The following is a 23,288-nucleotide window of genomic DNA, read 5'->3' as shown; positions in this document are numbered from 1 at the left end:
AGAGAAACAGCCACGAATGTGGGTTTTTAGGGACACATGTGAGAATAAACAGTGTTGCTTTATGAGTGCCCTACCCAGTCCCTTTAGTTGAATGCAACAATCTAATCTTCACTTAGCCATGGTATGTAGGAATTATCCTAGTTTATAAGAGATGGTGGAAGGAAGATTCAGGGGTTTAGACAAATTGCCCTGCGTCACAGTTTGGTACATCTCAAGACCCAGGTGTAGGACTGAGACCCAGGTGTAGGACTGCATGTTCCATTCTTTGCCCTCTCCATTGCAAAGCATTTTCAACTTTACTTCCCAAACTTTTTGTGTCTTGCTTGTAGGTCCCTGGTTCTGAACTGGCCTTCTCACTATCTCTAAGCCAAGTCATCTGTAACCAAAGACAGAGGGAAAATGATAAGATGTGCACATTAACGGAAGGGAGGAGCCTTCATAGTTCATTCAGGTGAGAATAGTGAGTTGAGAAGGGAGGAGCAGGTGGGGTGGTACTAATTGGCTACCACAGCAATAAAAACGTGTCAACTGGGGCAGAGAGAGAGGCAGGGAGGATGAGGGTAGATAGGAGATGGCTTCGCACCAGTCCCCAGTGTCCTTTTATAGCTGTTCTCAGCTGCAGAGTTCTGTAGCTCAGGTGGCCTGAGACCCCTGGAGACCCTCTTGGCACTCCGTTGGCAAAGTTGACTTAAATGAACTCGATCCTTGAGAGAAAGAAAAGCTTACAGGTGTAGGACAGAGTCATGTTCACGGCAGACTTTTTCGCAATGCATCCTACCTGAAATGAACTGTGTCAACCCCCTCTAGTAATGAAGGGGCAAGAAGCACTTAAACTTACAGAAAACAAGGCTCTTTTACAAACTCTCCCCTATGAAGACAACTGGAAAAAAGGATTAATAGAGAGTTATGTTCAAGTTTGAACAAATGCATCAGCACTATAACCAAGTTACTGGTATCCATGCTGTTTAGGGCCACTAATGTGGCACTTGAATAGATTCACAGAGAAAACTTATTTCATAGAGAAATTGGGAGCAGAGACTCTTGAAATGATCTGGGATGTGTTGATCTAACATACAGGCTCCATTACTGTTATACAAAAATCTTAATTAGCCCAATAGGGTTTCCAGTTCTGGCTGGCTGCTTATTAATCAGGTATATTGCTAAAAACTGTCCAAATCAAAATAAAAGGAAAGAAATCATTAGAAAATAAACCATAAAAGTACATATAGGAAACTTATTAGGTGCCATGTACCATTCTACATATGTTATCACAGCAACCCTCTGAGGTGGGCACTGTCCCATTCATGGGTGGGAAACTGAGGCTGGAGAGCTGTATAAGCTTGCCCATGTGTGTAGTTTGGGAGTGGCAGACCCTGGACTCCGACTCAGGCTTTCTGGCTTGATTTTCTGAACTGCGTGAGTGGCACATCTTGTTGGGCACTTTGCCAGCCTCTAGGAAGAGTGTAAGCTCCTGGGGTCACCTGGCTCTGCCAGGGGCTGTCATTCAAACACCTCCATCTCATCATCTGTGAAGGAAAGGCAGTCGTCCCGAATACTGTTGATGGGCTCTGTTAGCTCTGTCATTACAGGAACCCCAAACCCTTGGATAATCCTTTACATGCATACCGCTTGGGAGGTTCCAGAAGTGTTGGGCATAAAATAAGTTTCAATAAAAGCACATGTTGACTTTAAGGAAACATCAGGCTGGGCATGCTTTAATGAAGATGGAAAAATGATATGCAACACTATCTTAAGACGGCTGTCCTCTCCCACATCGTTGAGAAGTGAGAGAAAAACTATTGAAAAAAGTAATTAGGAAGTGAATCAGAATATGTCATTTATAATAAAAGTAACTTTCAAAAACCATTTTATTTTATATTCCAAACCATGATAGACGAATGCAGATGCTCATATTCCAAAGGTGACTGGAGGGGTGAATCCAACATGGTGTCCAGTTAGTTAACCATGGCAAAGGGATTCCCAAAGTCAGGTCAGTGAGCCTTTCCTCAATCATGACTTCAGGGCAAGAGGTGGCAGGGCACAGCGAATGACACAGCAGACTCTCGCAGTGGTCCAAGTCCTCTGTAACGTTAACTTTGTGTGACATATATGAATAGCCTGCTTCATTCATTCTTTCAATCCATTATTACTGAGTATTTTCTGTATGCCAGGCACTAGGCCAGGAGCTGGGGATACCCTAGTGAGCAAGACAGTCTTTACTTCCATGAAACTTATTTAATTAGTAATAATAAAATTAGCATTTAGTTACAATTATAATAAATGCCCTAAAGGAGAAGTATAAAATGAGAGCATATACCATGGTGACCTGTTTGTCTGAGGGGGTCAGGGGAGGCTTTCTGGAAAGAAGTGATGTTCAAACAGAGATCTTCAGGGTAAGGAGGAATGAGCTAAGTGAGGAAGGGCTGGAAAATAAGGCTGGTGGTGCAGAAGAAACAGCAAGTGACCGTAAGGGCCTGAGATAGAAAAACCTGTGGGTAGGCCTGTGTGACTGGTGGCAGAGAGTGAGTGTAGCAGGAGACGAGACTGGCAAATTGGCTCCCACTGCCTGTCTAGAATTCTGTAAGCCCACTGGGATCCTGAGTATAGAAAGGCAGCCAGCCATTCCCCTACAAGCCCCAGCTTTAGAACTCAGATTTGGTGGCTAATTCTGTGAGCTTATCTTTAGGAAGCATTCTCCTACATTTCACAGACCCAGATATGGAATTTTTATCGTTCATCTACAAATGCCCACATTGTACCAAGTGTCTAATTACATAAGACAAACCAGCCTGGCTGGCCAGTTGAATTAAGCAGGCAGGAGTTGTGAATGACGCATCTCCAGTCACACACAGCAGAATCATCTGACCCCAACATGACAATTAAGCAATCATAAAATATCAGAGCCATCTCTTGCCACTGCTACCTCCTGTCCGTGTCAGAAAGGTAAAACCAGTGGAGCAGGTACGTGAAGGCCTGGCATTCAATAAAACAAACCCCAAGCACTCACCTAGAAACCTCAAGCCTCTCTCTTCTCTCTGCCTTTGTCCCCTTTGCCATCAGTCAAAATGGACCCATTGTCACCTGGAAAATAATGCTCCCAAGTCTCCCTATGCACTCAGCAGACAATATATAATTTAGATAGCTGTTTTCATGGAACACCTAAGTGCTTTATAAACAGTAATTAAGCTTCTTTCATACCCAGTAAGAAGGTGTATTTCCACTTTACAGCTGAGGAAAGGAATTAAAAGACAAGCAAACGTTAAATGTCTGGTAGGAGAGGGCTGCTGCCACAATCACCTTAGGAATCTCATTAATCTGTGAGGCTCCTTGTAAACCTAACCAGAATCACTGCTGGCACTAAACATTCTAGGTTTTTAACACCAGTGCTTAATTGAGACTTTCTTCCTTTCATCTTCCATTATTCCTACAGAAAACTGATAGAAACTGGAGGATAAGGATCCAGCCAGGAGAATGTCCTTATGACTAATTCAGACGGGGATCCTAGAGCTGGCCTGTTGTTAGGGAGACAGCCTTTTCATATGAAGAGAAAATGGTGTGATTCCAAGGCCATACTCCTGCCTCCTGTGTCTATCTTCACTGCCTAGTCTCCTTCAAACAGCCTCGTTAAGACTACACACAGCCATGAAGAAAAGAAACATCTTTTCTTAAAAAGTATTCTGGCCTTCCTTCAAATTTATCAGTTCTGATAAAATCAACCTACTGAGAATAATCCAGTAGACATCACACTCACATTCTATTCTCCTTTGAATCAAAACATTTTTCTAGCCTGTCCGATGTTACTAGAATGATCACTTTGTGAAGATTACTCTAACCCTAAACCGGTACCAACATATGAGGGGTAGCATGGAGAAGTGGTTAAGAACACAGATGAGGGGATCAGGTTTCTTAGGCTCCACTGTTTATTAGCTGGGTGATGGGCAAGTTTCTTAACTTCTCTAAACCTTAGTTTACTCACCAACAAAATGGGTATAACAGGGCTGTGGTGAGGAGAAATGGGACAATGGATGCAAAAGGGTATGCATCCCACAGGAAAACCCTCAACAAATGCTAACTATTATTACTGTTCCCCTAGGACAGTGGTTCTCAACCTTCCTAATGCCGCGACCCTTTAATACAGTTCCTCATGTTGTGGTGACCCCCAACCATAAAATTATTTTCGTTGCTACTTCATAACTGTAATTTTGCTACTGTTAATGAATCGTAATGAAAATATCTGCGTTTTCCGATGGTCTTAGGCTCTACAGCAGCGGTTCTCAACCTGTGGTTCGCGACCTACAAGTTGAGAACTGTCGCCTAAGACCATCGGAAAACACAGATATTTTCATTACAATTCAATAACAGTAGCAAAATTACAGTTATGAAGTAGCAACGAAAATAAATTTATGGTTGGGGGTCACCACAACATGAGGAACTGAATTAAAGGGTCGCGGCATTAGCAAGGTTGAGAACCACTGCCTAGGAGATGTTGCCTGTGGAGGGTATGTCTTAAACTTATAAACAGTCAGGGTCCCGGAGCAGATGGACACCCTGCTCCCACTTTCTAGAGTCACCAATAAATAATATCTGTCCTAGGAAGATCATTTACATTAGGGCATCAGAGAGCACTTTGGTGTGGGGAATTTTTTGTTGTTGTTTTTTAAGACAAAGTTAAGGGTTAAGGGCTTGAAATGACACAAAGGCAAAACAAATACAAGAAGTGCAATGTTAACTTTTTTATTGAACTGAAATTGGTGTAGAACAACAGGGGCCACCATAGCTGCTGAGCTCAGTAACAACTGAAAAGTCCCTGTGACATTTTACCTTCGAGAGTCCTAACATGGTTTGGATGGAATTGAGAAACAGCGTATATAGTATATATATAGTTTTTAACACTTCAAAATATTTTGAAATGAGCCTCACAGCCTTGTTCAGTTTTTTAGGTTACATAGAAAGTGGATAATATCTCCTGTTGCCTCCTTTTAATAGTGTCCATTAAATATCCTTTCCCAAAATGTTTCTCTCAAAGTGCTGGTTATAAGTTTCCCCCAGTCTGGTACATGTAATAAAAGGATTAGTAACACTTGGGGAAGTAATAAACTGTAAGAACTTCAGAAGTAGTAAAGGCATATACCAAGCACACATGACAACACTCACCCTGCCAGAAAGACAATGAACTGGCTAAAGCGTTTCAGGCAAGTCCCAGAAGCAAAGAATAAAGTAATGCAAGAGGTAAGGCAACCAAGCAGTGTTGGAACTAATGGACCATTTGTGGCTAAACCTCATTTCAACATCTTGCTTCCAACATGCAAGTATGCATTTATTTTCATAATAAAGTGAAATACTTTAAGGGAAAAGAAAACTCCTCTAACAGTTAAAAGATCCATCAGAGATGAACGCAAATTAATACTGAATTTTTGGAATCCATGAATAGAGCAATGATAGAAACGGACCACGCCAATTACTTTTGAGAGAGCCAGTCCTAACATCTACCACTAGAGGTGAAAGTTAACCCTCTAAATTACTTCATGAGAAATAAAACCCAACAAGATAGAAAATGAAATTCCCACATAAAAAACAAAACCACATCTAATTAATGTTCTTTTTGGTTTATATTAAATTAGCTGCTCATTCAATTTAGAATCAATTTATGAGTGTTGGTAAAAATCTTCAAGAATGCTTCAAATTATTTTAGATGAAATGTGATAAAACATAACTCTCTCATCTTGACAATGCTCTTTTACACTGTGTCTTTCAAAAAAACTAAATAGATTCTTCGACCAAAGTAACTAAGTGACCACACATTCCTGCAGCAATGACTTGGAAGTATCTAAAAATCTAACAGTAGGACATGAAAAATGATATAAGTATTTTAATAGGCTTATGCCCATCTTCAAAAGAGATGCAGCCTCAGGCAGCAGCAGAGTCAGAGATTTATAACTGATAGATACACATTTTATAAGGATCTGCCCATGGTACACAACAAATGTCTAATTTAAGGCTTTTATAGGTTGGTGGTCACGTCTATGGGTATACAGTGCTGGATTTTTGTGAAGCATCTCCAGCTTCTATTACCCAATTTGTAAACCCGAAGATGTGCTGATGTAGGTGGGTAGGAACTCCAAGAGCTAACAATTAACCAACTAGAAGACTTGTCTGTAAACAAGTTCTGAAATAAGAGTTGGCAGTAAAACAATTGAGAAGGTGCCTCTCATCTTGTAGAGGAAAAAAAGTGATGTGTGCCTGCTGATAGAGATAGTTTAAAAAAACACAACACAACGGCAACAGTTGAACTTCATTTCAAGATTGAGATTTAGAGACCTAAGGTTTAGCACTACATCCAAGCCAATGGTTCTCATACTATAGCTTGCAAGTCACCTGGAGGATACTTAGGAAAATGTGGATGACCTCCTGGGCCCTACACCCAGAGATTCTAATTTGGGTGATGTAAGTGGTCCAAGCACCTTATTTTTGAGAAACACCACTCATAGCAATAGCAGCACACAATCTTTGATTAAACACCAATGAGGTCATTATCTACAGACAAATCCCTCAGCAGACTCCACCATAATAATATGAGGACCAAATTTACCCCCAATTAAGTTTCCTTTCCTATCTTTTTTGCAACTGAAAGTTTGAAATCAATGAACATTTACTAATGATTGTACCAATTCTTAGGAAAAAGGAAGAGCACCAGGGATCTCGATGCTAAAAGAAATCGAATTCCCTAGGAGGTCCATGCTACATAGAAATTAAGTTTCTGCAATAATGTTATAGAGGTATAGTGTAGAGGGGCTTGTTTTAGTCTTGGTATAGTTTGTGTACTTTTACTACATTATCTACTCTTGCCAGTTAATGTTTTAGAAGAACTCCAAAGAGAAAGTTCATCTACATGCTCTCTCAGGTTTTCTAGATAATAACATTTTTCTGGTTTATAGTGATACACAACGAAGTTATTTATTTATTTTTTGGATGCTGGAGACAAACATCTTTATTAAAGATACTACCAAAATTTGGCAAACATTTCAAAACAGATTTGTAAACATAATGCTTCCCTTTTTAACTGGCAGCACTTTGAAAAGACAATACGGTAAGACAACATAACTTGAATCAACATTAGTTCAAAATCCTTACATTTTGACATAACTTATGTTCCCACATGATAAAACAAGTGATAGTTTAAATCAACGTCAACAGATAAACTCCATGAACTGAAAGTTTGTGCTGTTTGATGAATCACAGTATGCTATTGTTAAATATATCCACTCTTTTTTATATTCCTGGCACCCAGGATGAAGAAAAAAATCTTTAAATATACATTTCATGTAGGTAATAACTTCTTTGCACATCTCTCCTCAAAAAATACTTTATAGCAGTATATAAATAGGTTACCTACATATTTAATTTTATAATTTTGCCCCAAAACTATAGATTCATTTCATTTTCATAACATACCAATTTTGCCCAACGACAAAGCTGACAAACAGTTGAAATGGAAATGCTTTTGTCTTTCACAATAGAAGTAGCAATTTGACAAAAAAACAAAACAAAACAAAAAAAACAAAAACAAAAACCTACAGTAACACTCGTCAGTTGTTTAACCTGAGCGTTTGGCCTACTAAGAGTAGCAGCTTTTTTTCCTTCATGCACGCTCACATCCATACCACCTCCGCACACACACAGGTCGCGCACACGCTTTCAGACGCTGGTAGGCCACAGTGTGCTTCCCGTTGCTCCAATCAGGTGGGAAGCAGTGTAGCTAATGATTAACCACACTATATACGTAACTAGCAAACACCTTAAGGCAACCATTGCAATGGGGGGTTAACTTGCAGGGCACTTTACCGTTCTAGATCAAGTCAGCCTGTATATATATATATATATATATATATATATATATATATATATATATAGCTACACACATATACATATTCATAGACCTTTTTCTTTCTTAACCCTCCAATACAATGTTTTAATTTTTTTGTATTTTGTGCAAATTTCTAAATATTCTACCATTTAAGGCAAAGAGTTTGCATTAAGAAAGGTCAGAAAATAGGCTTATGTTTATCCAAACGCATTTCACCTTGCACATTACTGGTTTGTTTTTTAACACACATAACTTTGACGTGTGGACACTGGATCCCCAATATCTAAAAAAAAAAAAAATCATTGCTAATTACAAACAAGTTTATAAGAAAAAAAAACTGATTTAAAGTATAGATACTGGATCCCCAATATCTAAAAAAAATTTACTTCTATTGACAAACACAAATCTTGAGGGGGAAAAAAAGACCAGAAAAAGCAGCTTCAAAATTGCAGGGAAGCAAAGAAATTGAGGGTTGTGGGGACGGGGACAGAAAGAAAAAAATAGTTAACTCAAGTTTACAAATACTGAAACTTTCGACAGGCAAAGTTTCCTTTTTTAGAATCTTAGAGCAACTTATTTGGAATTTTAAATAAATAAGCTTAAGTTTATTCACATCTTCTGGTCCAAGCAGAGCTCTAGTGCCATGCCTCTGCTTGCTGTTGGTCAAATTCACCTATCAGTCTTTTGATATGAGCCAGCTTGTTATGAAGATACTCGCATCTGTATTTTTCTTCATGATAATTGGGACTAGACTGTGGATGGAAAAGAACAGGAGGAATCAGGTTACATAATTTGTAATTACTTCCCAACTTCATGTCAGAAAACCAACAGTGATGATACCTACCTGCTTGATCTTTTGATATTCTTGTAAGACTTCTTCATGAACATTCTACAAAATTAAAAATTAGAAATCAGAAGAGAACTTTTTTTGTTTTCAATATATATAGTTAATACACATTTGAAAGGGTGTGGGGAAATATTGATGATGGGAACGTAAATCAGTACAATTACTAAGGAAGGTAATTTGGCAACTGTTATCAATACAGCAAATGCAAAACTGGCTTGGCATTTAGACTTTCTTTCCGATTTACTGGTGTCTAAGTGAAATGATGTGTGTGGAAGGTCACTTGCTGCAGCACTGCTTGTAAAGCAAAAGATAGTAAACAACATCTAAGTGTCCATTAATCCATGCAAATGAATACTAAGGAGAGCATTAAACAAGGAGAAGTGTTTATGTACTTATATTTAAAAATTCTCTAAGATGCATTGTATTGTTCAGTTAAAAAAGCAAAGTGCAGAACAATTTATACAATTGACATCATCTGTTTAAAAGAAGGAAACAGAGAGGAAACCAAGATGGCGGCATAGGTAAGCACCTAAACTGCTGCCTCACACCACAATTTCAAAACCACAACTAAAAGACAGAATGGACATCATCCAGAACCACAGGAAGGCTGGCTGAGTGGAAATTCTACAACTAGAAGGAAAGAGAAAAGCTCACGGAGAAGCAGAGGAGTGGCAAAGGGCTGAGTTACGGAGACATGTGCGCAGAGAGGAAGGGTGGCTGAGTGCCTGGCTGACTTTCTCTGGCGGGAGGGGGAAGGAAGCCCCCAACTGCACTGAACCCCAGTTCCGGGCAAAACCCCATGGACCCAGGCTCATACAGGGGGAGTCTGGACTGTCAGGTAGAGAGAAAGGCACACAGAGACTCGAAGACTTGGGGGAGCTGTGGTGGGCAGGGGTTGGGAGGCGCGCACGCATGAGTGCTCGCAGAGAAGACTGAATGTGGAGGTTGCCGCAGGCTTTCCCTAGTGGAAGGGAGTCGGAAGCTCCTGACTGCACTGAACCCCAGTTCCGGGCGAGCCCCTGGGGACCCACACTCTTACGGGGGGAATCTGGACTGTCAGGCGGAAACTCAGGGGAGCCGCGGAAGGCAGAGGTCTGGAGGCGTGTGCACAAGGGCACGGGAAGCCAAGACTGTCTGCTCCGCCCTGAGACTCCGCCCCATCCAAGCTTAGCACACAGGCTTTTGCAATTTTGCAAGTCTGATTCTATAAGGCTGTCTCCAGCACTGAACTTCTCCCAGCATAGACACAGCTCATCCTCACAGCCAACTGGCCTGGAGGTCAATTCCTCCCAGTGATACCAACAACAATCAAGACTTAACTACAACAAGGCTGTACACACAGTCCACAAAGGGGTGCACCAAGATTGTCCACCTCAGGTTAACTGGGGAGGCTGACCCACTGTGCCCTATAGGAAACCTAGCACACAAAGCTGCCCTACCAACTCAGGGAAGCAGTGAAAATGTGGAGGCAAAGAAACAGATCACAAACAAAAGAAATGGAGGAAAACAAACGACTGGATATAGAATTCAAAACCACGGTTATAAGGCTTTTCAAGAATATCCTAGAAAAGGCTGATAAATATAACGAGACCCTCGAAGATATGAAAAAGGACCAACTAGAAATTAAACATACACTGACTGAAATAAAAAATATTATACAGAGACCCAAAAACAGACTAGAGGAACACAAGAATCAAGTCAAAGATTTGAAATACAAAGAAGCAAAAAACACTCAACCAGAAAAGCAAAATGAAAAAAGAATCTAAAAATTTGAAGATAGTGTATGGAGCCTCTGGGACAACCTCAAACGTACCAACATCCAAATTATGGGGGTGCCAGAAGAAGAGAGAGAGCAAGATACTGAAAACCTATTTGAAGAAATAATGACTGAAAATTTCCCCCACCTGGTTAAAGAAATAGACTTACAAGTCCAGGAAGTGCACAGAACCCCAAACAAAAGGAATCCAAAGAGGACCACACCAAGACACATCATAATTAAAATGCCAAGAGCAAAAGACAAAGAGAGAATATTAAAAGCAGCAAGAGAAAAACAGTGAATTACCTACAAGGGAGCACCCATACGATTGTCAGCTTATTTCTCAACAGAAACTATGCAGGCCAGATGGGAGTGGCAAGAAATATTCAAAGTGATGAATAGCAAGAACCTACAACCAAGATTACTTTACCCAGCAAAGTTATCATTCAGAATGGAAGGTCAGATAAAGAGCTTCACAGATAAGAAAAAGCTAAAGGAGTTCACCACCACCAAACCAGTATTATATGAAATGCTGAAAGGTACTCTTTAAGAAGAGGAAGAAGAAGAAAAAGGTAAAGATAAAAATTATGAACAACAAATACATATCTATCAACAACTGAACCTAAAAATCAAGTGAATTAAAAATCTGAGGAACATAATAAACTGGTGAATATAATAGAATCAGGAGTATAGAAAGGGAGTGGACTGATAATTCTCAGGGGGAAAGGGGTATGGGGGTGCAGGAAGAGACTGGACAAAAATTGTACACCTATGGATGAGGACAGTGTGTGTGGGGGGGGTAAGGGCAGAGGGTGGGGTGGGAATCGGGTGGAGGGGAGCTATGGGGGCGAAAAGGAGAAACAATTGTAATAATCTGAACAATAAAGATTTATTAAATTAAAAAAAAAGGAAACAGAATATTATATTCTAAGAATTTCATTAATTCCAAGATGCATATTCTCATCTTAATGAAATCAGATAAAAATGTATCATAGTTTAACTTACTTGAACATAACACAATAGTGTATCTTATCATTACACCTCTTAGATTTAATTATATATGGTATCTATGTGAATTTGCTTGTGTATATACCACACACACACAGACACACACACACACACACACACACACACACACACACACACACACACACACTCCTCTTAAAGAATACACTGGAAACCAGCACTACTGATTATCTCTAGGGAGGAAACCTGGGTGGCTGGGGAAAATGGCTAACCCTTAAGTATCATATAACCTGATGTGCAATGGATCTAAGCAGGTTCCAAATGCTGACATTTATTTTGCACAAATCTATAGTCACCTCAATTTATGGACGGGGATTTTGAGGCAAGTTAAATAACTTGCCCAAGGTCACAAAAGTATTAAATGGTAGGAGCTTGGAACCAAACCCAGCATCTGGCTCTAGAGCTACTCCTAACCACCAAACAATCCTTGGAATATAATCATGCTACGCTGGTAAATAACTACATAGAAAACAAACCTGAAACCACACATCACCGTCTTCTCGAATCCTCAAACACCAACTCCTCTGGCAAAATATATAATTCTAGGCGGCTTGTTTAAGATAGTAAGGCCTCCTAATAGAAGACATAATGGATATCTAGGGCACAGGCGCTCCCCTGTGGGAAAACTCATCCATTCTCTCACTCAGTTCCTGTCAAAACAATGGCAGTGGGCCGGGATGGCGGCACCATCTATGCCTGTGAAGTGCGACAAAGTTATCTGGTCTATGCAAGCAAGGAAACACTCGTTTATATTAATCCTTTTGCTAAGCACCATGAGAATATTTAGGTCAGGCTTCTGCTGCTCTTTGAGCTGTAGTAATATTACCACTTAAAGTAGGAAAGTGAAAAGTGATCACTACCTGCTAACAAATGTCTGTCTCTGGAATAGCTGGAAGCACCATGTTTTTCTTCACTTAAACCCCAAACTTCTGTGGTATTAAGCCCCTTGTTAATATGTCTACATCTTCCATATTCTATGCCAGACTGAGGTTATTTAAAAATTACTTAAAGTATTGACTTGGAATTGCAGTTTTGGGGAACAGTGCCAGATCTGGAGCTGGAGCTTGAGTTGAACTGACAATGCAATAAAATGTTTTGATGAATCCAAAATCCAACTTGTTTTCCTACTTATTTGTGTTTGGTATTCTTCACAATACACTACACATGTATTGCTGCAGCACTGTATATATTAAGCATATATTACATATTTTATATATATTACGTTAAATAGAAGGTTATTTTTTTCCACTGACAGAAATACAGGTTGAAGCACTAGTTCAAATATTTAGTTACCAGCTAATTTTAAATGGAAGCTAAAAGCTGCAGAGAAGCTGGTCAGCAAGAAGACCTACTCTGAAGGCTAACAGGATGCCCGGGGGTTGGGCCAGGCAGAGATAAAAGTAAAACATGAGCCAAAACCGGTTTGGCTCAGTGGATGGAGCGTCGGCCTGCGGACTGAGGGGTCCCAGGTTCCATTCCGGTCAAGGGCATGTAACTTAGTTGCGGGCACGTCCCCGGTGGGGGGTGTGCAGGAGGCAGCTGGTCGATGTTTCTCTCTCATCGATGTTTCTGACTATCTGTCCCTCTCCCTTCCTCTCTGTGAAAAATCAATAAAATATATTAAAAAAAAAAAAGTAAAACATGAAAGTCAGCCCGTCTATGAACAAATGCATTTACCTGATACTCTTTTGAGCCTGGAGAAAGGCGCTTTCGTTGTGCATCCAGTTTGATAAATCTTCTAGCTACGGTCTCCATTCTGGCATGCAAGGCCCTGTATTCATCATACTCCGCATTGAAGTCAGCCTTGTAATTCTGGCGTTGTTCATAGGAGACGATAGCAATATATTTTCTAATAAGGCAAACAGTATAAAAGATAGCCATGTCACTCCTTCCAAGACCTTCCAGGTGAAATTCTCCCACGGAAGAGCTTAAGAGCTTCAGTGAAGGAGAATAAGTTTAAAAAGACATGAGGGAATTATGCGGGAATCTGTCTTTAGACCTTTCACACCTGCTGCCACCAAGGTGCCTCAGGCTTCCTCCCCTTTCTCCCTTTCTGATTAGGCAAATATTTAAAATACAAAAGGGAAGTTGCCTAAAAAAATGACACAGTATAACCTGTGTAACAGAAAGGCAGTGTTGTGCTATTAGTCTAATTTACTTTCTTAATAAAAATGCCATAAAGCTGTTTTACTTTGGGGTATGAACACTTCTAGGGACCTGGTGAATGAAGACCATTTCCACAGAGTGTCAGTTTACTCAATGGTAAGTCAATAAACCAGCATTTTAATATTCATATTATTTGTTTGTGGACCCAGGGACTGGGATCACATCAGGGTCCTTTGCACTCTGTGCTTCTGTCGTGGAATGCAAAAATCCCTTGACTTTATTGAGATAAAAATTGAGATTTTCAAAGCAATTTCAAACAGGTAGCCCCAGGGGGTGCATAATACTCTTCACTGTGGGAAAACCTTGGAGTTCAATCCTCTCCAAAATGGTTTCAGATAACTTTCCAGTTATATTTAAAATGTAATAGCATAGATACCTAGTTGGAAATGTGAGAAAAGTAATGCAGTGAGCAACCTTAATGTCCTCATTAATATTTTTATTCATGCTGAGTTAGGGTGGAGGTTTAATTTTCTAAGTGTAATGGAGACTACAGCAGTATGCTGTTTTAAAGCTGCCCTGCTGGTGTCTGTGCTGTAAAAGGAACACTGCCAGCCTAGCAAGGAAGCAATCCTTTCCAGATGGGGATGTCCTCACCGCACTGCAGAGGGAGCCCACTAGGGAGACAGTTCCCGGGACAGCATGTGAGGAGATGGCTAAACTCAGGTTCAATCTGTTATGCAAAATACTCATTCTGCTTTCTCAAAACCACACTCTCAATATTTCATTTAATAAATTCCTTAGGAAAATTACAAACCTACCAACAGCTGTGTTGCTATTATAGAAGATTATTTGATTTTACTGGCATTTTAACAAAAAGCATTTTACTATTTTTATCAAAAAGTATGAGTTCTACAGTTGGTTCTTAATGCAGGAATGGAATAAAATTTTAAACAGTTTGGACAATTCACAACCAGAAGTAGCAGAAGTATTCTTATTATATAAAAATTAGGAATACTGTAATTAAGTATGCATTATTCAGAAGTTGACCATTAAGGTTTTATAGTATGATCTTTCAATTTCTTATGAAAGCAAGTTAAGTTTAATTTTTATAGTTTTGGTAATTTTTCTGAAAATTCATGTTTCTCATCATTTTTAGAATTTTTTTTTTGTATACATACAAGATTTAGTTTTTTGTTTAAATAAATTGCCTTTACTTAAATAAAGCAAGCAATCACATAGCTTATGTATTTTTGTCATTTTTAAAGAGCTAAAAACATGATAAGGGTACAGAAATGCACTGATGAGGCAGATACATCAGTAAGTTAAAAAAAATTTTTTTAAATATAGAATTAACTGATTAAGTTGAAAAAACACAGCCTTACTCAATGGGGTGAAGGTCAGAATTATTTTTCAGTCTCCCTACATGATCTGTCATATATAATAAGTATATATCACTAGGGCAAAAAAGAGAAATTCAAAATCCATCACGAGAGAATGAGAGCACAGTACTACAGTTGTTATTTGGGGTGGGGGGGGGGTGACAACTTTCATAGCACTCTTAAGAAGAAATGGGTTTGCAGTTGGAGAAATGAACCCTCCATCATTGGTGGAGACAGGTGCTGTCCCCCAACTGACCCTTCCTGGGCCAACTCAGTGGTGCCTGCTTTTCAAAGCTCCTGCACAGAATCCAAAACCATACACTAATTCAGATGAGAGAGTACTAAATATGGCTTCTTTTTAGTTAAGAAGAGATGATAACCAGTCTTATGGTGTCCTGCTGTATCATTCGACAATAAATATAGCTTTCACACTACTGTTTAGCAAAAAATAACACATTTATGTATAAAATATTCTCTACTCTGAAAATGAACATTTCATGGGACATTGAGGGCTAAATAGCATAATTCAACTTTGTCCATCATGAGATGATACTAAATTGAGAGAAACTATTCATACAGCCCAGATTCCATTTTCTATTCTACATTCAAGCTATTTTGCACATTTGTTCATTTTTTAAGCTATCGACAGTCAGACCTGTTTGCTCTTTCACTCTCCATTTTCCCAGGCTCTTGCAACTTAATTATTTTCTTCTTATGAAGCCTTTGAGTCTGTAAAAAAGCTAGAATTATGTGTCCAAGTTATAATTTCTGTGATAGCCAGTTACAAAAATGTCCCCAGCTCAGCGTTTAGCAACTTGTTGCCACAACAAGAAAAACATTATAGCCTGTAGTAAAGTGAGATGATCAAATTTTACTATTCTCTTAAAATTAATTTGATAGCATAGCTTTGTTTAAACAAAATCAATCTATCTCTACTTTGTATTAACTGCAGAGGTTTAAGCACTTTATCAGTAACACATGCAGAGAAGGTCTGTGCATTGATAGACTGTCAGCTTTGAAGAGTCCGATCCCTGAAATCTTCCATAATCAAAAGCTTGGCCTGGCCCCGGAACAAAGGACAGGCTTCTCTATACTTAAAGCCCCCGAGCAGAGCTCTGAGCAGGGGGAGGCACAACCTGCTGAAGCCGACTGGTGGATTTGGGACAAGCAGGCTTAAATGGCAGCCTTTCAATTGCAGGGGTGGCTCCAGGACACTATTTCTGGAACTTCTTACTTTTCTCATTTGCAAATTATGGGAAAAGAATTTGCAAACTTTCTAAAATTAAACAGTTCTCTCTCAATGGCAGACATCTGAACTTACATCAAATAATCTGGGAGTTCAATTGTTGAAGAAGGCTCCATGGAGGCAGTGCAACCCTCTTTAACTCCTACGAAGAAAAAAATTCAAGTGTTCACCAACAGTATGGTTATAAAATGCCTATATTTCTAAAATAGATCAGAAACATCTGGAACACTTTTCCTCAAATTCTCTTCTTCCATCTCAATAAGCAACAGTGAGCAAGGAATACAATTGAACACGAACAATAGAGGCCTATGACCAGCGCCAGCAGAACCGACGCCAGGCATTGAAAGCACCCTGGCTACTGCAGTGTCTGCACAATAAAGGAATTCCATCTTAACCCAAGGTCAATCTCCTATTCTTTCAGCAACAGTTGTGGCATCTGCCCAGCAATTCAAAGACTGTGGTGGCAGATGCAGCCAGACAATGGGAGATAAAATTTTACATCAACATCTACTTTTCATAGGATTCAAACAAGGCAGATGAAACAGTGAAGTCAGGTAGCAGACTGCTTCGGTCACTGTATTTTTACTGCTACCCTTTTTGTATGCAGACAGTGGAATTGGGTAGGAAAATTTCCCATCGCTTTAAAGTAATTTAAAATAAGTTATTACTTAACACCAACTTACACTCCTCTAATCACTAACCCTCATAACAGATTTGTTTTTTAAAAGGACAAATAGATAAAGTGCTAGTCACTCAGAACTATGCTATGAAGTGTATAAAATCCCTCAGTATTTCATTTGTTTGAATGCACCATTTCCAGAAGGTATGTTTATACTTTTTACTTGAGTAATTTTTTATCATTCAAAGTAGAATTAAAGTAATAACTCAAGCCATAACCCTGCCTGCTGGCAAAACATACATGTTCAATATAAAACTAAAGTGAATATTTGATAAGTTTTTTGTTTAATATTTTAAAGGACAAAGTATATTAAACAAATTATGCAAACTCTGTGGACTTATTGTTCATGTACATGTACATATACAGATATATATATAGTAGTCCCCCATTAAACATAGGTGATATGTTCCAAGACCCCCAGTGGGTGCCTAAAACCCCTGATAGTACCAAATCCCACATATACTGTTTTTTCCTATACATGCACACACTTTACAGCTTCACTTTGGCATATTTGAATTGCCAGCATCACTACTTCTGTGTTGTGGGGCCATTATTAAGTAAAATAAGGGTTACGTGAACACAAGCCCTGTAATACAGACAGTCGATCTGATAACCCAGCCAACTCTAAGTGACTGTCAGGCAGGTAGTGTATACAGGGTGGAGACACTAGACAAAGGGGTGATTCACCTCCTGGTTGGTACAAAGGGAGACAGTATGAGATTTTATCACACTACTCAGAATGGCACACAATTTAAAACTTATGAACTGTTTATTTCTGCAATTTTGCATTTAATATTTTTTGTATCAAGGTTGACAATAGATAACTGAAACCACAGAAAACAAAACTGTAGATAAAGGGGACTACTGTATATTTGATTCACAGGGTGAAAGAGCTTGTTTTTACAACAGCCTTAGTCTTAAAGGAAAAGGCATCAAGTGCATGTCACCTGGCTTCTCCTTTGACACAGACACCAACTAAGTTCCAACAAGGGGATGTGGGTCTGACCTTTCCTCAGTTTATGATAATCTCAAATGTCTTTGAAAGATGCCATATCCTCATTGAATGATTCAGAAAGACTAAGTCTGCTTCTCCAGGCCTCCAAATTTAAGAAGGTTTCTATATCCTGGGACACAGTCCCCCCAGCACTAACCTCTGACTCAGGATCACCACCTGAGGGTGGGGATTGTAGAGAGTGGGGCATACTCAGGGATCTGATGTACTAACTCTGAACAGGAGGTTGTATTACCTCTTGCCTTTCCTGACCTGTGTCCATACGACAGTGTTTGAGGAAAAAAGCTTACACCTATCTCTTAGCCCACTATATTGTATGATAATGATGCCAATATTTCAACAGATATACCATGACATGCAATATATTCAATCCAGGTCAATAAAGGCATTATAGCATACTATTCTATAATCAAACTTCTCACATGGTAAAACCAGTAGTTAAATCTAAGGATTATATACTTTCAATATTGAGGGCAAGTTACAGAAAGACAATACTCCTTAAACTCTATTCATTAAAATAATTTTTCTAAAGTTGTATTTTCCTGGGGAATTTTGCCTTAGTTATGTTGGGTTTAAAATGAGCAGCAATGCTAAATGATGGGTTTGGGGTCTTATATGTGCTGGCATGTACAACATTATGCTTTAGAGGACAACTCTTAAAAAAAGAATCCAATTTTGTTATTAGGTTTTAAAAATCACTATATCCCAGGTAAGCAGTCCTATTGGTTAGCTTTTCTTTAGAGGTAAAGCATTATGTTAAGCTTCTTTGGGTCTCTAGATATTTGGCTTTTAAAGCTCCAAATCTTGAAATGATTAATTTTACTAATAACAACTGATGGTAGTATACTCAAATTGCTTTTACTCTGAATGAAGATGATTTTATGAATCTGTAAATGTAATTTTACCTTGTCTGTTCTATAAAGAATTTATTTCCCCTGTGCTAATATTAATTAAAGCAAGGGTGACCCTGTTTCTTTGGCATAGAAGGAAATGAATATTTTTATTGCTAATTGTGTGCCTGGCTAAATCAGTTCAAGAATGGCATATAATAGGTCATGTTGAGGTTGCATAACACCATCACAGTATAGAAAAGGGCAGCAAAGTCCCCCTTCTTTAAAGGGGTCTTGAGTATGACAGGGTCATTTCCAAATGTTATTCACCATCTTATTAACAAACTAGGGGCTCAGTGCATGAATTCGTGCATGGGTGGGTCCGGCTGGTCTGGCCCCAATTGGGGTGGATCGGGGTCAGGCCTGTTGGAAAGAGGAGATGGTGGGAGGTTGGCCGGCTGGCCTTCCCTGATTGGGGCCCAATAAGGGCTGGGCCAGCTGAGGGGAGGGGCGAAAGGTGATTGGCCAGTGGGCCCCACCCCCGATTGGGGTGGGGGGGCCGACCTGGGGTGGGGCTGGGTGGGGGGAGGAGCTGCCAGAGGTTGGCTGGCAGGCCCCGCTGCCTATTGGGGTGGGGGGGTCCATCAGGGGCGGGGCTGGCCAGGGAGAGGGGCTATGGGCCAATCAGGGTGGTGGGGGCCCATTGGGGGTGGGGCTGGCCAGGGGGAGGGGCTGCGGGCCAATCGGGGTGGGGCGGGCCAATCGGGGGCAGGCCAATTGGGGGGAAGGGCTGTGGGGGGGTTGTTGATCGGGGTGGGAGAGTCTGGTCAGGGGCGGGCTGGCCAGGGGGAGGGGCCGTGGGAGGTTGGCTGGCTGGCCCCACCCCCTAATCAGGTGGTTTGCTGGCCACAGTGGGTATCATAGCTACCAGTCGTTCCAGTGTTCTGATTGCTGGCTTTTTATATATATACTAGAGGCCCGGTGCACGAAATTCGTGTACGGAGGGTGTATGTCCCTCAGCCCAGCCTGCACCCTCTCCAATCTGGGACCCCTCTAGAAATGTCCGACTGCCCATTTAAATGGGCAGTCGGACATCCCTCTCACAATCCAGGACTGCTGGCTCCCAACCACTCACCTGCCTGCCTGCCTGATTGCCCCTAACTGCTTCTGCCTGCCAGCCTGATCACCCCCTAACCACTCCCCTGCCAGCCTGATTAATGCCTAACTGCTCCCCTGCCGGCCCAATTGCCCCTACCTGCCCTCCCCTGCAGGCCTGTTTGCCCCCAACTGCCCTCCCCTTCAGGCCTGGTCCCCCCCAACTGCCCTCCTCTGCAGGCCTGGTCCCCCCCAACTGCCCTCCCCTGAAGGCCTGGTCCCCCCCCCTACTACCCTCCCCTGCCAGCCTGGTTGCCCCTAACTGCTCTCCCCTGCTGGCCTGGTCCCCCCCAATTGCCCTCCCCTGCAGGCCTGGTCACCCTCAACTGCCCTCCCTTGCATGCCCGGTCCCTCCCAACTGCCCTCCCCTGCTGGCCTGATCGCCCACAACTGCCTTCCCCTGCTTGCCATCTTGTGGCGGCCATCTTGTGTCCACATGGGGGTGGCCATCTTGTGTGTTGGAATGACAGCCAATTTGCATATTACTCTTTTATTAGATAGGACTAGAGGCCCAGCACACGAAATTTGTGCATGGGTACAGTCCCTAGGCCTGGCCTGTGATCAAGGCCATCTTCCCTGGCTTCCCACGGCTGGCCCCGCCCCCCGCCACCACCCACCTCGGGTTCCCCTTTCGCCATCAGGTGATCGGTGCCTGACAGCGGGGGGAAAGGTCTGAGAGGTCGGTTGTTCCCGTCCGCTCACTTGCTCCACCCCTGCTGCAGGTCACCCTCTGTGTGTGGGGTGACTGGCGGGGCGGGGGCCTTGGCCTGGTGCTGCCCGCATCCCCCGCCACCCACCCACAGTTCCCCGTTCACCATTAGGCAATCAGAGCCTGCCGGCTGGGGAAAGAGACAAAGAGGTGGTCAGTGCGCCTCATAGTGACTGGGCCAGAGGTCATTGTGATCGTTCTGCCATTAGGGTCAATTTGCATATTACCCTTTTATTATATAGGAATAGAGACCTGGTGCACCGGTGGCGACTGGCTGGCCTGCCCTAATTGGTGCCCCGGATCTGGGTGAGGGGTCCCTGCTGGAGGGTAGGGCCAGCCGGGGCAAGGGGCCACCAGGGGGTTGCAGGCCTGCCACACTCCCGACTCGGGGGGGTCCCCGCTGGGGAGCAGGCCGGCCTGGGTGAGAAGTCACAGTGTTCTGGTCTCTGGTGGTTCTGATCATGATGCTGTTACAGTCGCTGGCTTTTTATATAGATAGATAGATATAGAAACCATATTTAATAGGTGTAAAAAAAAGACCAAAAAAAGCCTCCTCAAAACCTCAATACTAAGATTAATAACTAAATGGAAGCTCCTTTGATACTATTATAAACAGCATAACCTCACACTATGACAGTCTCCTTTCCCGTTAATTTACATGTGTAGTTGGTTTTTACAAGTATAAAATACCTTCATTGGAATCTGGACTGGAGTTGTTCAGCTTGGCAATTTCCTCATCTCCTTTAAGGTCCTCTTCCTTTTCCTCATTCATCTCAATGTCGTGTGTCTTTACTTGGTCCTTTTCCTTGTGTTTTTTAGACTTCTTTTTGGACTTTTTGTGAGACATTGAATGGTTTTCTTCCATAGGCTTTGGACACTTTAGTAGAACTGAATCAGAGGGTAAGGTTTCCAGAGAAGTCCTAGAGGTATATTTGTCTTGCTGGTCCTCACAGTTACTACTGTTTTGACTAAAACTGTCAACAGGTAGGTCTTGAGTCCCCCGGCCTTCTGGAGTGCTAGGGGAATTGGAGTTAGAATCTACAGTCTGAGGAGGGTTGGAGGCGGGCAGGTGGTTTGAAGGCAGTGGTGGAGCGGTGGGGATGGCAGCAGCTGCAGGGGGCGGCAGGAGGCCTGCAGATTTTTCACTGGTGGAATTCAAATGACCATTTAATGTTGGCGGCACTCTATTTGTCAGGTGAGATATTCGAGCTTTTTTATTCATTAAAGGATCAATGAAATCTGACTCTAAAAGCCGTTTCTGGAGGGGGGAACAGAAAAAAATATGAGCCAGTTTGCACTAAAATTCAATATATGCATCCTTGGTTACCATAAGAACAACTAAATAACTATTCATATTTAAGTTTATCACTGGTGTCGAGTTAAACCTTTCTCCAAACTTAAGTAAGAACAAACAAACAAGCCACAAAAACATAAGTGACATAAATTCTTATGTCTAATGTAAAGAAGTAGAATCTGGCAAATACAGGGGTAGGCAAAAACAGGTTTACTGTGCCATGGTGACATTCTTGAGTTAATAAAGCTATTGTAATAATCATAACCTGCATGTCTTTTTTCATATGAACAACTATAAACCTACTTTTGTCCACCCCTGTATATGTTTGTTGGAGTTCATATCTTTTTTATCATACAGCCTCACCTGAAGTTCTTTGAGAGACTATTGCAATTTATGTGAATTACACCACTCAGGAAAATACTAAACAGAAGTGGCCTCCTGACCTACTTATAATAAATGAGAGGACGACGCAGTTTGTACCATTTCACTCTGTCAGAACAGAGTTGGTAAAAGACAATAAGCCTACACTTAATCTCTAATGTAAGATGCTCCAGTTATGAATATTTTGACTGTCATTTATTATTTCACCTGTCTGAAGATGGGAACAGCCAGCACCTTCAGAGTAATTTCTCCAAGTATCTCTGAAATACTATTCATTGTTGAAATAGTCATTTTTTCCCCTTCACTGGATTAGAAAATGTCTTAATAACTGGTCCATAAAAATGATATGGAATTACTGTTTCAAACATTTAAAAAACACACTAAGATTAGCCCAATTCAGCAGCAACAATAGTATTTAAATTAAAAAGAAAATTCAGACAGTTGAAAAGTATAAAGCATACATCCAATGAAATACTGTGGCTTAAACTGAAGCTTGAGATAAAATAAGTTAATAACCCCATTAATTTAATCTGTTTTCAATTTAGCACCATTGATTTGGCACCCAGTATATAATCAGATCAGAAATAGCAGCAGCTTCGTGGTAAGTGGCATTACAATTGATGCTTCTATAGATAATGTACATGCAAGGTCAGAAATGCTTTTATTTTGTTCCTCCTCTGTTCCTCACAACAGGCAGCTAATATTTTCTGACACGAATAGCCTTTACCCAGAGCATGATTACAGCTTGTCACACATCTGTCCTGCCTCTCTAATCCTTGGGAGGGGAGTGCAGAGAGAGGAGCACTCTGCCAGCAGTACTGGGATAAAGAGGTCTGTCCCACTGTCAGTCCCAAAGACCTGGGAAACAGAGTTCAAGGCTGGCCAGGCCCTCTGAGAACCAAGCAGACTTGAACTCTAATACTATCCAGGATCTCTGTACCTTTTTCCAAGACAAATTGAATTGCTTAGGGGAAACCAAGCCAGATTAAATTCTAATTGCAGCA

General features: G+C 41.1%; 1 protein-coding gene across 1 annotated transcript in view; it reads right to left on the bottom strand.

The window, feature by feature from the left end:
- Nucleotides 1-7,987: 7,987 nt before the first annotated feature.
- Nucleotides 7,988-23,288, bottom strand: part of ELL2 (elongation factor for RNA polymerase II 2) — a 93,328-nt gene continuing 78,027 nt past the window's right edge. The window contains exons 8-12 of the mRNA XM_080682706.1: nucleotides 21,300-21,867; nucleotides 16,300-16,366; nucleotides 13,171-13,342; nucleotides 8,709-8,753; nucleotides 7,988-8,616 (exon numbers count right to left, since the gene is read on the bottom strand). Of these exons, the coding sequence (XP_080538832.1) occupies nucleotides 8,500-8,616; nucleotides 8,709-8,753; nucleotides 13,171-13,342; nucleotides 16,300-16,366; nucleotides 21,300-21,867 (969 nt within the window). The 3' untranslated portion in view covers nucleotides 7,988-8,499. The remainder of the gene's footprint in view (nucleotides 8,617-8,708; nucleotides 8,754-13,170; nucleotides 13,343-16,299; nucleotides 16,367-21,299; nucleotides 21,868-23,288) is intronic.

The sequence above is a fragment of the Plecotus auritus genome, assembly GCF_963455305.1.
Source record: "Plecotus auritus genome assembly, chromosome: 7".
In the NCBI taxonomy this organism is placed as follows: domain Eukaryota; kingdom Metazoa; phylum Chordata; class Mammalia; order Chiroptera; family Vespertilionidae; genus Plecotus; species Plecotus auritus.
This window is presented reverse-complemented; position numbering and strand designations above follow the sequence as displayed.